The sequence below is a fragment of the Quercus lobata genome, chromosome 2 (assembly GCF_001633185.2).
Source record: "Quercus lobata isolate SW786 chromosome 2, ValleyOak3.0 Primary Assembly, whole genome shotgun sequence".
In the NCBI taxonomy this organism is placed as follows: domain Eukaryota; kingdom Viridiplantae; phylum Streptophyta; class Magnoliopsida; order Fagales; family Fagaceae; genus Quercus; species Quercus lobata.
This window is the reverse complement of record NC_044905.1, coordinates 74,467,102-74,482,337: the sequence shown is the minus strand read 5'-3', so window position 1 is coordinate 74,482,337 and position 15,236 is coordinate 74,467,102. Positions and strand designations below refer to the sequence as shown.

General features: G+C 33.7%; 1 protein-coding gene across 2 annotated transcripts; it reads left to right on the top strand.

Annotated features, from left to right (window-relative positions):
• Positions 1–2,331: 2,331 nt before the first annotated feature.
• LOC115976584 (ABC transporter B family member 26, chloroplastic-like) lies at positions 2,332–12,938 on the top strand. Of its 2 annotated transcripts, none has more exons than XM_031097937.1 (18): positions 2,332–2,775; positions 4,152–4,279; positions 5,149–5,191; positions 6,457–6,501; positions 6,599–6,721; positions 6,809–6,912; positions 7,420–7,474; positions 7,564–7,634; positions 7,807–7,909; positions 8,952–9,162; positions 10,148–10,221; positions 10,383–10,439; positions 10,532–10,606; positions 11,426–11,500; positions 11,581–11,862; positions 11,965–12,029; positions 12,114–12,174; positions 12,568–12,938. In XM_031097937.1, exons 1-18 carry the CDS (start codon positions 2,392–2,394, stop codon positions 12,646–12,648), a joined length of 2,037 nt encoding a protein of 678 aa, XP_030953797.1. In that variant the 5' UTR covers positions 2,332–2,391; the 3' UTR covers positions 12,649–12,938. The 2 variants fall into 2 exon arrangements, with proteins under 2 accessions (XP_030953797.1, XP_030953796.1); XM_031097936.1 differs by having other exon boundaries at positions 7,564–7,649.
• The last annotated feature ends 2,298 nt before the right edge of the window (positions 12,939–15,236 follow it).

Sequence of the window (15,236 nt, the reverse complement as noted above, 5' to 3'; positions counted from 1 at the left end):
TGCAGGAGTTATTCTTTCCATGGATAATTATGGCATGGTGATGTGGGGCAAAGGAGTGACATGGCACAAGGCCCCCATGCCCAAGGGCTAGATTTCACATGTGCCATATTGTTATTGCAATAAAATCTTCATGTGCCAAAGTGTCATGTATTATTTGAAAATTAGAAGAAAAATAAAGTTGTTATAACTTATAAGTTGAAACTATTTTTCAGTGTGTATTATTAAAAAAAAGAAAAGGGGATAAATGTGGGTTAGTTATGGATGATGACATTACCAATAAATAACTCCTAGGCTATTAGTTTCTCAAAAAAAAAAAAAAAAAAATCCTAAACTATAAATTTCCATGCACATGCATTGCAATAGATAGTTAGATTGATAGTTAATTTTAGAATTTCATATTTGAGTTTGTATTGAGGGGTGAATTCTCTCTCTCTCTCTATATATATATAATCTTTCATTATCTAGAAAATGTAAGTATTAACATCCTTGCAGCAATTTGGCATCAAACCATAGAATTTGATCATTGTTTTTGAGTTTATGGTCCAATTGGATTGGGGGGAGGGAAGGAGGGTAGAGTAAAATTGGTTGGAAATTAGTCTATTTCTAACCAACTCTACTTTATTTCTCTCCACACCCAACTTCTCTCACCCCTCAATCCAAACAAGCCATTAAGGAAAATAATATCAATAAAGTTCAACCACAACATAAACTTCTTCTCTGCAACTTTTTGCATGCACCAATTTCTCAAGCTTTAGTGCCTCAATCTAAATCTATGAAAATCTATCATTTCCAAAGTATGTCACGATCAAAATATCTTAGTTCCTTCACAAAATCCTAGCTAAAGCACCTTGTGCTTTTCAGGTTTCCATTTGGTTAGATCTATAAATTTTCTGATATGCAGAATTTACAAACGCATTTTTAATCATCTTCAACCTCAAGAACAAACCTTATCACCCCAAACTCGACTCTAATCCCTTTCCTTATCTCTGCAATGAGGAATCAATCTGACCAAAGAAAAAGAGGGTTTTACTTAGAAGAATGACCCATGCTATCTCATGATCAATGTATAAAGTCAGGCTAAAATGGGCTTTTACCCCTTTCTCACAAACTTTCCAGCAAAATGGCTCATGTCTGAAACTAATTAGAGAAATGTCTCTGTTTTGAAACTCGATTTTCTAAAAATCGAGTTTCAAATGTAAAACTCAATTTTTGGAACATCAAGTTATAGCGAATGTGGACTTAGATTTTTTTTTTTTTATTTGAAACTCAAGTTCCATGTAAAGTACTCGAGTTCCACTTGAATTTTTTCAAGGAACTCGAGTTCTAGAATTTTTTTTATTTTTTATTTTAATTTTCAGTTCACTGTAACTCGATTGTCCAAAAATCGAGTTTTAAATTGAAACTTAATTTTTAGAAAATCGAGTTTCTCTAAATAGTTTCAGATATGGGGCATTTTGCTGAAAATTTTTGACGAAAGGGACAAATGCCCATTTTCTCCTATAAAGTCACCATGACAAAGAAATGTGTTGAGGATCAAATAGTTACAAAAAGCCAGACAAAAATCCATATCCTTTTGAAATAAAATTCCATTTCAAATCCATGCTTTTCTTAAACATAATTTCTCTCATTTTGTCTTTAATAGCACACGTAAATAAATTGAGGGTTCCAAAACTAAAGTGGGAGCCTAATATAATTCGACTTGGATTTCTGCACATGCTACAAATTACTAAGTACTTAGTCTATTGTAGGGCTGTAATTAATTAAGTGGAATTTTGCTTAGTAGTGCATGTTAGAGTTTGGCTTGATAATAAAAGTAAAATAATGTTAAAGCTCAAATTCGTCAGAATATCCAAAAACTTGAACTTAACTTGACTCAACTTAATATTTTAATCAAGCCAAATTCAAGTACGATATCAAACTTTTAAACTCAAGATCCAACAAAATTGCATTATCAAATGCTTTAATTTTCCAAAAATCAAGTAAACAAAAACAACATATTGATTGCATCATGTTTCTAATCCCACATGTGATCAACATTCAAATTACAACTTTACACAATTATATTCATTGATGGATCATTCCTTGTTTAGACATTGAGCAACTGTTCAAAATACAAATTTACACCAATCAATTAGTTTCTACAAATTTTTTGCAACTTTATTTATAAATAAATAAAGGATTTTCTGACAAGCGTTTGTTTGGCTTTTGCTTATTTGCCAAAAACTTTTTGCCTTTTTGTCTCAGTTCTTTTTTTTTGCAAATAAAATAATATAACTTTTAGTGTTTTTATTATGCGTGTATATATATACTGATATTTCAAAAACAGCCATTGTTTAAAATAAATAAATAAAAAACAACCCTCACCATTTCTCTAATTTACACTTCCTATCTATGGCCATCTCCTGCTCCAACCTTCCCTCACTCACCTTTCCTTCCCCAATTACCAAAAACCAGTTCCCATTTCCCATCAAATCCCTCACTCTCAGCACCAAACCACCAAAACGCCGCCGTCTCGAAATCCGCTTCTCAACGTCAAAGAACAACGAATTCAGAGTCAGAGAGGTAGTCCAAACCCGCGTTGGTTTGGTTTTGCCTGGGGGTAGTTGGTGGAGTCTAGGCGAGGATGATGATGATGGCAATGTAGAAAGTAGAACAAAGTCGGCGCCGGCGAAGCCAATCACGGCGGTCTTCGCTCTTCGGCGAATGTGGGAATTGATTTCCGGTGATGGTAGATGGGCCATTTTTGTTGGTTTTGGCGCATTGGTTATAGCTGCGGTGCGTTTTGTTAATTTATTACTGTTCTTATTCTTTCTATTTTGTATGAATGCTTTAGCTTGAGTTCCATAAAAGCTTGTTTGGGATGAGGAAATCTAGGAAGCACGATCACTTCATTTAGGTGACGTAACCGTCTTATACTAGTGTCGTACTGACTATTTTATGTTATGGGAAATTTTTTAAAATTGCTCATGCCTGTACTAATGTCCGTGCTTGATGCTTCCTAGGAGGAAATAAATGGAATGGATTCCCAAAAAAAAACTTATTGGCTAAATTACTGTTTTGGGCCTCCAACAATAGGATAATTTCAATTTGTACAAAGTTTTCAGGAATCTTCTCGTACCATTACATGACGACTTATAAAACCATTTACGTGTATTATTCAAACAAGTTATTAAATAGATCATGTGATTAATGTACACGTGGATGGTTTTATTAAACGCCGCGTAATGGGTTGGGGGAATTTCCTTCTAAACTGGTTTGGAGATGGAACTTTTTCCTTTCAACTTCGCCACCATACATTTAATTGCCTAATTATATTAATTGTGTCAATTTCATGCCTCAACTTTGACTTCTAAGGATAATACCAACACAATTTTGAAAGTTTGAGGACAAAATTGTGTTTCAATTAATAGTTGAGAAACTCTAATTTCCAAAATTATTGTAGGAAATTAACACTTTTAAATGTACAGGGTTGAGATTCAAATTGCAACAAATGTATGAGACCAAAATTTTTAATGAATATTCCATTTCTTCTTGGAGAAATGACAAATAAAAAGTGAATGGTATAATTATAAAATTAGATTTTTATTTTATTTCTATTCAATTTTTTATGTTCTACCCATTATATTCCATTATGTTTTATAAACTCCCAAACATAGTGTAAAACTTTGTAATTGGAAAGGCGAAGAATCTTGTAGGTGATGATTTAATGAGTTGTGTTGGTGAATATGTGGTATATGAGTGTAGTAGATCTAGATGATATATTGTTACAACTAGGATGCACTAGCCATATTTTGCAATACCAAAAAGGCGATGTACCTGCTCATTGCCTCATATAGCCCAAATCAACCTAGTATACACTTTGTGTGCTTCACACATGATCCTTGGCGGTTTTTTTTTTTGGGCTTGTGTGTCCAAAGCACTGTTTGTATTGAAAATTTATATTTGAAAACACTTACACTGGGAGTAGAATTGGTTTCATTACTAGTTTAGCTGTTCTGAGCTCTCAGCTTTGACGTTCATTAAGCCTCTTCAAATCATTTAAACCTTTTCTTTTCCATTTTGAAGTAATGTATAACTCTTTGCGTATTCATTTTCTTTGATTTTATATGTCCATCTACAGTCACTTCCTAACATATGTTTCTCTGCTGCAGCTTTCAGAGATATCAATACCAAGTGTATTGACAGCATCAATCTTTTCTGCACAGAATGGCGAAACTGTGGTGTTCTGTAGGAACTCACAGTTCTTACTTATCTTGTGTGTCACATCAGGGATATGCAGGTTGGTTCATATATAGTAAAATTTTGTTAACATTTAAGTTTAGACAGACAGCAAGCAATTTTGTAAAACTAAATTCAATATTTATATTTTGATTCTTCTTGAATTATTTTACCAGAATCAATACATAACATTCTTATTAAATTTTCTATACTCCATGTGTTCATTCTGAATGGTCAATATAAAGTTCCATTTGATTTCATACATGTGTGCCACTTAGTAGTGGATTTATGGATGTCGAATGCATAGCTCCTCTATAGCAGAAATTTTATATTTATGGGTAAAATGTCAGTTATACAAAATCTAGACCTTAAAATTTTATTCCTATTATCCTTTAATTGGTCATCCATAATTATAGGCTGTGATTTCTGATGATTATTATAGGAGAACTATTGTCTGGCATGGGGAACTGATTGTGTGATCAACACGATCTCCTTTTTGTATGCTTAGGAATTAAGGGTTAGTTTGTCCTTGCAATCAAGGCCATACGCAAGGTCCTGCCCTGTTTCTCAATTTCATGTACTGATACTGAAATGGACAAGGCGGGAATGGAGATTATCACCATGTGCAAACTGTGACACTTCCTTCTTTTTTATCTTATTTTTAATAGTGAATTTGTATGGTGTGGCGGTTACGTGAAATTTTAATGAGGAAAATTTAAATGCACTCCAACAAGTTGACTAGCTTTAAAGTTGCAATCCATCATGAAAGTGCCCAGGGAACATATGATGTCCGCATAATTTGGTTATTTTGTATAGTGTTTATAATAACATATCTTATGTAGAAGGTATAGGAAATTGTAATTTGAGCTATTTATATAACTTCTTATGTTGAGGTTGTTGGTTTTTAATTATGTTTCTTTTAAATTTCAGTGGCCTGCGGAGTGGCTGTTTCGCAATTGCGAATATGATCTTGGTGAGTCTATTGATCTTAGTTATTTCTCAAAGAATCCCCCTAAGTGATAGTTTTGACTTTATGGAGGCTATGAGACATATACCTTTCCTGTCATTGCCATACTAATTGACATAATGGTTTGTTTCATTTGTTACTTTCAGCAGGAAGTTTCAACTTTTTGATACAGAAACGAATTTTTCGGCTTAACATATTAACTGTGAAGTGACATTTTATACACATTACTAATTGTTAAGAAAGTGAGAACTAAATCCAAATGTGTATATGATTGATGTGATGTCAGATAACTAGTTCCAAAGCAGCTCCTTTAATTTGAAGTCAGAACTTTCAGTTCATTTAGACTGAACTACATTGTCTGATAGGCAACATGTTATGTCTCTATACTTCGTCCCCACCTTGGTCCCAGCTGCCAAAGTTGGCTTATGAGTTATTACCTCCTTCCAGTGTAGTTTAATATTTAGTAGACTTTTTATCTGAGAGAACATCTGCCCAATTAACATTTTAAAAATCATTATATGAAATATGAGAAAGTTTAAGAGCATTACTCTTTGGTGGAAGTTCCACCTAGATATCTCATGATGTTATCAAGGGCAATTTGTAAACAGACTAGCATTTTTTACAACAAAAGTATTATCTTGTGAGTTATTGTTGTCTGGTTGACCTGTAAACAGGCTTGAGTTGGTCCCTTGAGGGGGAAAGTTGGGGAACATGTTTGAGACACAACCAGTTTCATAGTGTTTTTCCCCCCGGTTACACAATTCTTTCCATTTACTTGCCTTTTCCTCCACTGTTTATTATCAGTTTATCACTGCCTTTTGATGAGTGCTGTCCATTTCTGTTGTTGAAGTTTTTATTTTTTATTTTTTTTTTATAAGTAACATTTCTGTTGTAAAAGTTAGTGAGAGCAAACCTGTATTTTGTCTGTGAGAGCAAACAATTTTGACTTTTACTTAAAAAAAAAAAGAAAAAAAAAAAAGCTGTGGTATATTGTCTTTGGCTCATGATCTTCTAAGGTCCATTTAGGCATTGTTCCTTTTGCTTTAGCCTTGATTGTTTTCTGTCTGTAACCACTGAATCATTTTTATGTTCTAGCAATTATTGATGTCTTCAAGAATGCTAACTAATATGGCTTTCATTTTCTTTTTTTGGCATTTGATTTTGCAATTTAGAAATTCTATATTTTTTTTAATACCATTTTTGCTTAAATTCTACTTGTTTTTGGCAAAGTGCTTATTACATCATCTGGTCCTCCATATGTCATATTGCAGGTTATGCATCTCAGGGAAACTCTATATTCATCTATTCTTTTTCAGGTTTGTGTTTTAGTTTGGAATTGTAATGTATATGAGGTGTCATGAGTATCTTTTTTCATTCAATAGAGTACTCTATTTTGGTGTATCTTCGATATAGGATATATCCTTTTTCGACAGAGAAGCAGTTGGTGATTTGACAAGCAGGCTTGGGGCAGATTGTCAAAAACTGTCTCATGTTATTGGGAACGATGTTCATCTGATATTACGCAATGCTCTTCAGGTTGCAGTTCTTAGCAAATACTTTATTCTTTCCCTTAACTGGCCTTCAGTGGTAGAGTCAATTTTATAGTTAAATTTCTGTGTTTAGGGGACAGGTGCATTGATCAACCTGATGACTTTATCTTGGCCTCTTGCATTATCAGCATTGGTGATATGCTTCATTCTATCTATGATTTTTCTGTTTTATGGCCAGTAAGCATCTGTACCTTCTCTAAACTTGATAGGCATATCACATTAGTCTTTTGAAAATTGAGTTTGTGTTTCCACAAAAATCTGTATTATATAAAAAAACAAAGTGGTGTATTGATTATCTTTATGTGTATTCAAATTGTCCTTATCCCAGAATAATTTATTGTTAACTATCAAGTTGCTCTCCCCTCTTATTATTTGCTACAAGATCTCTTTTTGATCTGTTCATATCCTCAACAATTTAGGTGAAGAGGAATAAATTATTGTGTAATGTGAAAAATTGCATCTAAATTCTTTTATACGTCTTCATCTTCTGTTATATAGAGGATCTTCTCTGAATCAACAGCTGTAGGGTTATTAATTCTAAATTTTGGCTTTGATTGGGACATTGTATATATGCATAAACTTCAATGTTTATTGCTTCCTCCTGCACTGAGAATTTTTGCTTTCTGCTTATTAGGGTGTCTTTTAATGGCATTGTCAAACCTGCTCTGGTGCTCTGATTAACAGGTACCAAAAGAGAGCTGCAAAGTTAATCCAAGAGTACACTGCTGGTGCTAACGAAGTATAGGCGGAAAACTGATCTTGCTTTTAAAAATTTGACACTTGAAGAATCTTTTTCTATGCTCATTTCTGTTTGTTTTTCGAATGTAGGTTGCACAAGAGACACTTTCTTTAATGAGAACTGTCCGGATTTATGGAACTGAAAGGAAAGAACTTGGAAGGCAACAATTCTTACCGTTAATTTCCTGTCAAATACTCAAGTGTCCATTTTTGTAATTGTCTCTTTGGTGGACTCACTGTGCAGCAAGTCACAGAGTCTGACACTCAAAGCACCCATATTTGTTTATGTGCATGATCGTGATTCTGTTAAGTGATCCATCCTTACGGTGTTAGGTACAAGCAATGGCTGGACAAATTAGCTTTCGTAAACATTCGAGAAAGTGTGGCTTATGGATTGTGGAATATGAGTTTCAATACCCTATATCGTTCAACACAGGTTTGACATACTTTTAGTTTATAAAAAACTGACAGTTTTAGGTTTAAAAAATGCTAGTTTTCTCCGAAGCTTTCTACAATGCTGGTTTCATTTGTATGTTTTTATTAGAGTATCAGTGGGGTGTTTAGCCCTGAAAAGGGTAACTTGTCTTTACTGACTCTAGCTCTTTTATTATGTCTAAAGCCACAACAATTTTTTCTTCTTTCAACATGATACATCCTAAGCCTCATGCTAAGCCTTTTTCTTTTGTTGTGGTGGGGGGTACAAAGTTTTCCTCCAACTAATTATGTGGTGACTTATAAAATTATCCACTTGTATTATTTAAGCAAGTCACATGACTCATTAAATAGGTCCTGTGACTAAAAGTACACATGAGTGGGTTTATCAATTGCCACATAATGGATGGTGACTTGGAGAAATTAAACTTTTTTCTTCTTTTTTTTTTTTTATGGGATTTTTTTTTTGGGGGGGGGGGGGGAAGGGGAAATAAATACTAATCAATTATCTGACAGATTAAATTGTTCATAACTTACAAGCTAATTTTTGTTTTTAATGCACGTCACTGGTTGTTGGAACCCGTAATGCCATGTCCTTTAGCATCTTATGTGCAAGGAGATGTCTTTAAAAGCATTTGATTGTGGATATACCGTTCTTAGATTCTATAATTTTAAAGGTCTCATACTGCAAACACGACCACAAGTCTCATACATATTCCAAATGCTTACTTTACCACACGACACATTTGTAAGTCATATACTTCTTGAGCTTAACTAGATACTGATACACGTTAAATTTTTGTACATGATCTAGGGCATCATGATTGACAAATGCATATCTTTTGAGAGTGCTTTCATGAATTTGTTGTTGATTACTGAAGAGAGAGTACTACTCAAGTATGCACAAAAGGATCTTCAATAGTTACCATCTAAAATGAACACCACTAACTCAAACCAAATGCTCCTGGATGTATAGTAGAAGTTGCCATTGAAATGAAGTTTTTGTAGCTTGACTTCCACAATGTTTTTCATACCACATTTTACAGGTTATTGCACTACTGTTAGGAGGAATGTCAATTTTGAGTGGTCATGTGTCGCCTGAACAACTTACTAAGTATGTATTATACTGTGAGTGGTTAATTTATGCAACTTGGAGGGTCACAGATAATTTATCATCATTACTACAGTCTGTTGGAGCAAGTGAAAAGGTCTTCCAGTTAATAGATCTCTTGCCTAGTGACCAATTCTTATCAAAAGGTGAGCACTCTGTCTACTGTAGAATTGTAATTTTTAAAAAATTAATGATCCTTAATCATGATATATGTTGTTTAGGTTCCTTGTTTGACATGCTGCAGAAACCAAGGTCTATAAACTTATTGCACATTAAATACTCTTATCACTATGGCGCAAATTAAGGAGACTTCTTGAAATTGCTTTGACAAGTATTGCATTTTCACATTATTTTTTATAATTGAACCAGTCTTTGCTTTTAGGTAATGCTTGACTCTTATGAAGAAACATTGAACAGGATAGTGACTCCTGATTTACTTTAGTTTAGCATATGCCAAAATTTTGTGAATTTCAGTTTCAACATTTCTAGTTCTAACATGCACTTATCTAAATAAAAAATAAAAAATTCTAGTTCTAACATGCGAATGAGTTGTAGTTCAACTGGCACTTTCTTCTCCTCTAATAATGGGATGGAGGGTGAGGTCAAGGGTTCACGACCCACTGGAAGCATGTGTAGCTTATAATATATATATATATATATATATATTTAAATTTCTAGTTCTACCATGATATTTTGCATTTGGTACAATTTAGTATTTGTTTTCACCTATGATAATTCAACTAAGAAATCTGTATTTTTCTGTATTCCTACAATATGTTATGCCTTCTGTTAAAAGTTTTTGTTTAAATATGCCAATGAACTATTCAAATGACTCCTCCTCCTCCTCCCATAATAATGGAATCAAGAGTGAGGTCATGGGTTCAAGCATAATTTTTTTTGAGAAGTAAGATAAGTCTATATTAAAAAAGAAAACTACTTTATGCAAAAAGAGTACAAAGAAGTCAAATATTACAAGCAAGAAAAAAGATAAGACAGAAAATTAATTACAATTGGAATCACTAATGGGTTCTAGCATCATAATGGGTGCAAGTGTAACTTGCCCATAAAAATAAATAGAATATATTTTGTTTAAATATACTTATTAGTAATGGGATGCCCCACTGTCTACAGGTGTGAAGTTGCAGAAGGTAATGGGACATATTCAGTTTGTGAATGTAACTTTTCACTATCCTTCAAGGTTAACGGTATGTCTTTTTTAGGTTGAACTGACTTTGATTTATCTTCCTTTTTGTGTCCCAGATGTTTTCTTATGTTACCTGTTTACATAAATTTGTATGGAGAAAAGTAAACAACCAATAGTTCTTTGTAGTCCATAAAGTACTCACTGCTTAGTGACATTAAACAGGTGCCCGTTCTAGAACATGTAAACTTTTCTGTGAAAGCAAATGAAGTGGTTGCAATTGTAAGAAATTTATCTCCTTATTTAATACCGTTCCTCATTATGATGCTGGTGCAAGGATTTAAGAAGTTTCTGTACATTTAAACTTTTCCAAGGTTGGTATAAGTGGCAGTGGAAAAAGCACATTAGTCAATCTTTTGCTTCGTCTCTATGAGCCAAGTAATGGTCAGGTAAGTTACAATTACCTTGCATCTCATGTTAGCATCTTGAAATAAATGTTTTTTTTTTATTAGTAGCATCTTCAAATAAAATTAATAATTATATTAAATGAACTTAAGGATTTTTGACTTATTACTAAATGATTCATTGTGTTTTCAATTTTTTTTTTCTTGGGACAATAGAACATACTACACCCCGTAAACAACTTCTCCTTATCAATGATTGCTGCACGTAAGTTAGGCCTGGACATGTATATTTCTGAGTTTTGCATTTCTAAACCCCAATTAGCACATTGCAATATGCCTACCTTAAAAATAAAACCAGTATATTATGAACTCAGAATGTAGCAAATAATATAGTTCATTTTTGGACTACAAATATGACAGGACTTTTATATCTTACTTTAAAGGCTACCCTTGAGGAATTGACTTGAAACAATGAGTCTGGTTTGATTCCGAGTGACTGTTCATTTGTCACTTGAAAGCATATCAATCAAAATTTTGACGGAAACTCTTGATGTTTATAATTTTGAAAACCTTTTGGACCATCTGAAAATATGCCTGATTCTTGTTCTTCTTGATTGCCTTTTTGGAATGGAATCAGGACTGCAGTATGATGGGGGTATTTGTATCTAGATGTAAAAACATGATGACGTTTTCTTAAAGTTAGAATCCTTTATGTATATGAAATTTGGTTATGAGCTTTGGACTGCCGAATCTAGCTACAAATTTCTTTTAATGTTGGGGTATTGCTTTCCAGGAAGAAATTTTTTACAGGTAGTAGTAATTTATTGTTGATGGATCTTGTGAAAAAGGTGTTCTTAATTGCAGATTTATATTGATGGTTTCCCACTGAGAGAGTTGGATATCAGGTGGCTGAGAGAAAAAGTTGGATTTGTTGGACAGGTTAGACCACATAAACTAAACCACGCACTGAAGAGTGAATATGGCTTTTCAATTATAATCTAAATCTTCGTTTCAGACAGGAACCTCATCTCTTTCATATGGACATCAAGTCAAATATTAGATATGGTTGCTCTAGACACGTTGAACAGAAAGATATAGAATGGGCTGCGAAACAGGCCTATGTTCACGAGTTCATCTCATCTCTACCTGATGGTTATGAAACCGTTGTTGATGATAATTTACTCAGCGGGGGACAGAAGCAGCGAATCGCTATTGCTAGGGCCATTCTTAGAGACCCTGCTATTCTGATCCTCGACGAAGCCACCAGTGCTCTAGATTCTGAAAGTGAACATTATGTTAAGGCAAGTTCTTTCAAGTTTCGATATCCCTAATAGGTTCACAAAAAAACAAAAACATCTGAGTTTAAATGTTAGCTCATTGGTTCTGATATTGGTATCGTTTAGGGGGTTATTCATGCAATGGGAAATGACATCAAAGCCAAAAGAACTGTCATTGTCATAGCACATAGGTGATTGTGAATTTTCCTCTCGTTTATGCATTTTGAAGTTTTAATTATGAGACAATTTGCATTACAATGACCAACCTTTTACAGGCTCTCTACAATTAAAGCTGCTGACAGAATCATAGTACTGGACAGTGGTCGAGTCGTTGAGGTTAGAACTACTTTCTCAGTATTCAAAATAAACAATGTAATTGTTCTTGTCTACTGAAGATCTTGTAGAATATAATGAATCGAGTGTCCATATATTAAATTTCAGAAGCTTTTCTGATCTAGTATAGATTGATTTGAGCTGACAGAAGTTTCCCTAAAATAGCCACTGCTTTCCTGAATTTAGGAATATGTGGTTGCCTCATGCCTATGCTTTACCACTAGTAGTAAATAGGACATGCTTAAATGAATTTGGGGCCACCATATGTGGATCTCATTAAGATGTTCACCATACAAAAGATTGGCATTACATGAGCAACCTTGCAAGGTAGTTTCCTGTAGTAGCATGGATGCATATAAATATTCTGTTTGTGATGACTTATTTGTGTTTGTGCAGATGGGTGACAACACAGAGCTCCTTCTCAAGGATGGCTTGTATGCACATTTATTTAAAATTCAAACAGATGCTCTGGCTTGATTCAAGATCAGGTTTTGCCTGTACACGTCTCACTTCTGATTGGGTCTCACTTCTGATTGGTAACGCGGCATTGGTGGCTTCATGTATTTGTCTTTTGTTCATCTATGCTGCAATTTTCAGATAGGCTAAACGTACCATTCTTTAGGTGTTGTTATATCTTAGGTTTCCCAATTAAATTAAAATACATCACAATATTGATCAATGCAGCATAAACAACGTTTTTTTTTCCATGGATAATCAAATTCAATGTAACCATGTGTTTGAATTTAATGGATTCCTCTTACGTTTTATTGCTTGAAGCTTCTTATGTGTCTTCTTTTTATTCAATCACTTTCAAAGTGCAAAATTACATCATAGCTTCTGTTCATTTTTTACAGTCACAATCTTCCTTAAAAATTTTGTTATAGTAATTTTCATTTGAGTAAATAATACAAATTTATTTTACACGAAAGAATAGTTGTGCTTAGTCATAAAATACACTCTACGTGTGTTTGTGTAAATAATGAGTAATATATTTATTCATTTGCATGGAATTATCATGGTTTTAAAAACTGAACCGAGCGTCAAACCCTTTTTTTTTAATTTCCGGTTCAACCCCGATTTTTGCCCGATTTTCCGATTTTTGAACGGTTTTGGGGGTTTTAACCGGACCGGATTAACTCCGATTCCTGGTTGAACCAGTCGATCCGGTTCGGTTTTTAAAACTATGGGAATTATTGTTGTGCTTTTGTCATAACATACACTATGTGTATTTTATCAAAAAAAACATACACTACGTGTGCGCGTTTCTCAGCTGGTCCTTTTTTTTAGTGAGTCCAGTGCACTGTTCACAAAATACACAAGTATTTTTTTCAGCAAAAACAACTTTAAAACTGAGTCTCACGGCACTATTCACACATTTAAAAATTATTTTGCTACAATATTTTTAATTTTCAGTTTTCAGCAATAAACGGTATCCAAACAAACCCTACGGCTGGGTTTGGATTGTACTGAAAAGGAAAACAAACGCGTGTTTGTGTTTTTTTTGTGGGTCCCGTGCATTGTTCACGAGACCCGCAAATAAGGATTTTAACAAATTTTTCTTTAAAACTAGGTTCCACGTTATTATTCACACATTTAAAAATTATTTTACTACAGTGTTTTCAGTTTTCAGCAATAAGTGATATGCAAACAGACCCTACGTGTCACTTAGCTTGGAATGGTGGATCATTAGTCTCACCATGCCCCAAGCTCGTGGCACCAACTAGCGTAAGAACTAAGAACACTACGTGTTGCACTCTCGCATTACATTAGGCGTTTGGTTTGCTGTGATATGTCCTTGATGTGATGTACGTTACGATAATGTGGCATTAAAATTTTATGTTTATTTTATTTTTTCTAACATTACTATAATTTAAAATTACAAAATATATCATATCACCTTAATCTCATCACTTTCCAAAATAATGAAATGTTGTTTTCTTGTATTGAAATTATATTAATGTGAGATTACAATAATGTAATATTACAGTGTAATGTAATATCATGACGAATCAAACGCCCTCTATATTTACATAGCACTCTTGGTGCACCAATTAAGCAAAGAACATTAATCAACATAGTGAAATAAAAAGCCACAGACACCAAGAACAAAAAAGCCATGGATTCCCAAGAGAACAAGGTAGCCAAGGAAGTTAATGAGCCACCAGGTCATGATCATAGGGGCAAAGGGCAAAATACAGAGCAGAGAAATGACAAGAAGGTTGCGAAAGAAAGAAAAGAACCAAAAGGCCTTCCACCAACAAGTTCCACAGCCTTTGGTTGATTTCTCCAGCGAAGCCCTTTAGCAAATTTGATATCCTCGATATCAAAAACTCATGTTTACCTTTGTTCTTTTCCTTTTTAGTTTTTCTGTTTTGTGAGGGAACAATATATAGAAATGTAAGATCACTTTTTTCTGTTGATGAATCAAAACGAACATTTGTTTTGTCATATTGCTTAACCTATCATTCCTTGCTCTCAAAACAATTTAAAATTCTACAAAAGCGATTTCAAAATATGCATTTGTCGCAAACAATTAAAAGGTATAACCAATATATTTTGTTTTCTCTATGGTTTATAAAGGATATATTCTCAAAGATCAAAAGAGTAAGGATTCTGAAACATACTCAAGTTTTTTTTTTTTTCCTCAAATCTTTATTCTCATCTCTTATTCAACTATCAATTTTCCTATTACAGATTTTTATTGATAACTTTGGTATAATGTCACATAAGAGGACTTAGAAGCATAGTTTTAAAAACCGGACCGGCCGGTCCAACCGGTTCAACGGAAACTAGGAGCCAGTCTGGTCCTCCAAAACCGGGGTTGAACTGGAAATTTTTTTAAAAACGGTTTGATGCCCGGTTCGGTTTTTAAAACCATGCTTAGAAGTAAAATTTTATGCATTTTGATTTGTAGATTATAGAGGAGCGGTACATTTGAAAAATGCAAATGTTTAAATAAAGAAATGTAAGGACTAGATTTTGATCTTAACCCAAATGATAGATGGACTCAAGCCCAAAAAGCCCAAAAGAATGAATTTGTAGAGAGTGAGTTGAAAAACTGGGCC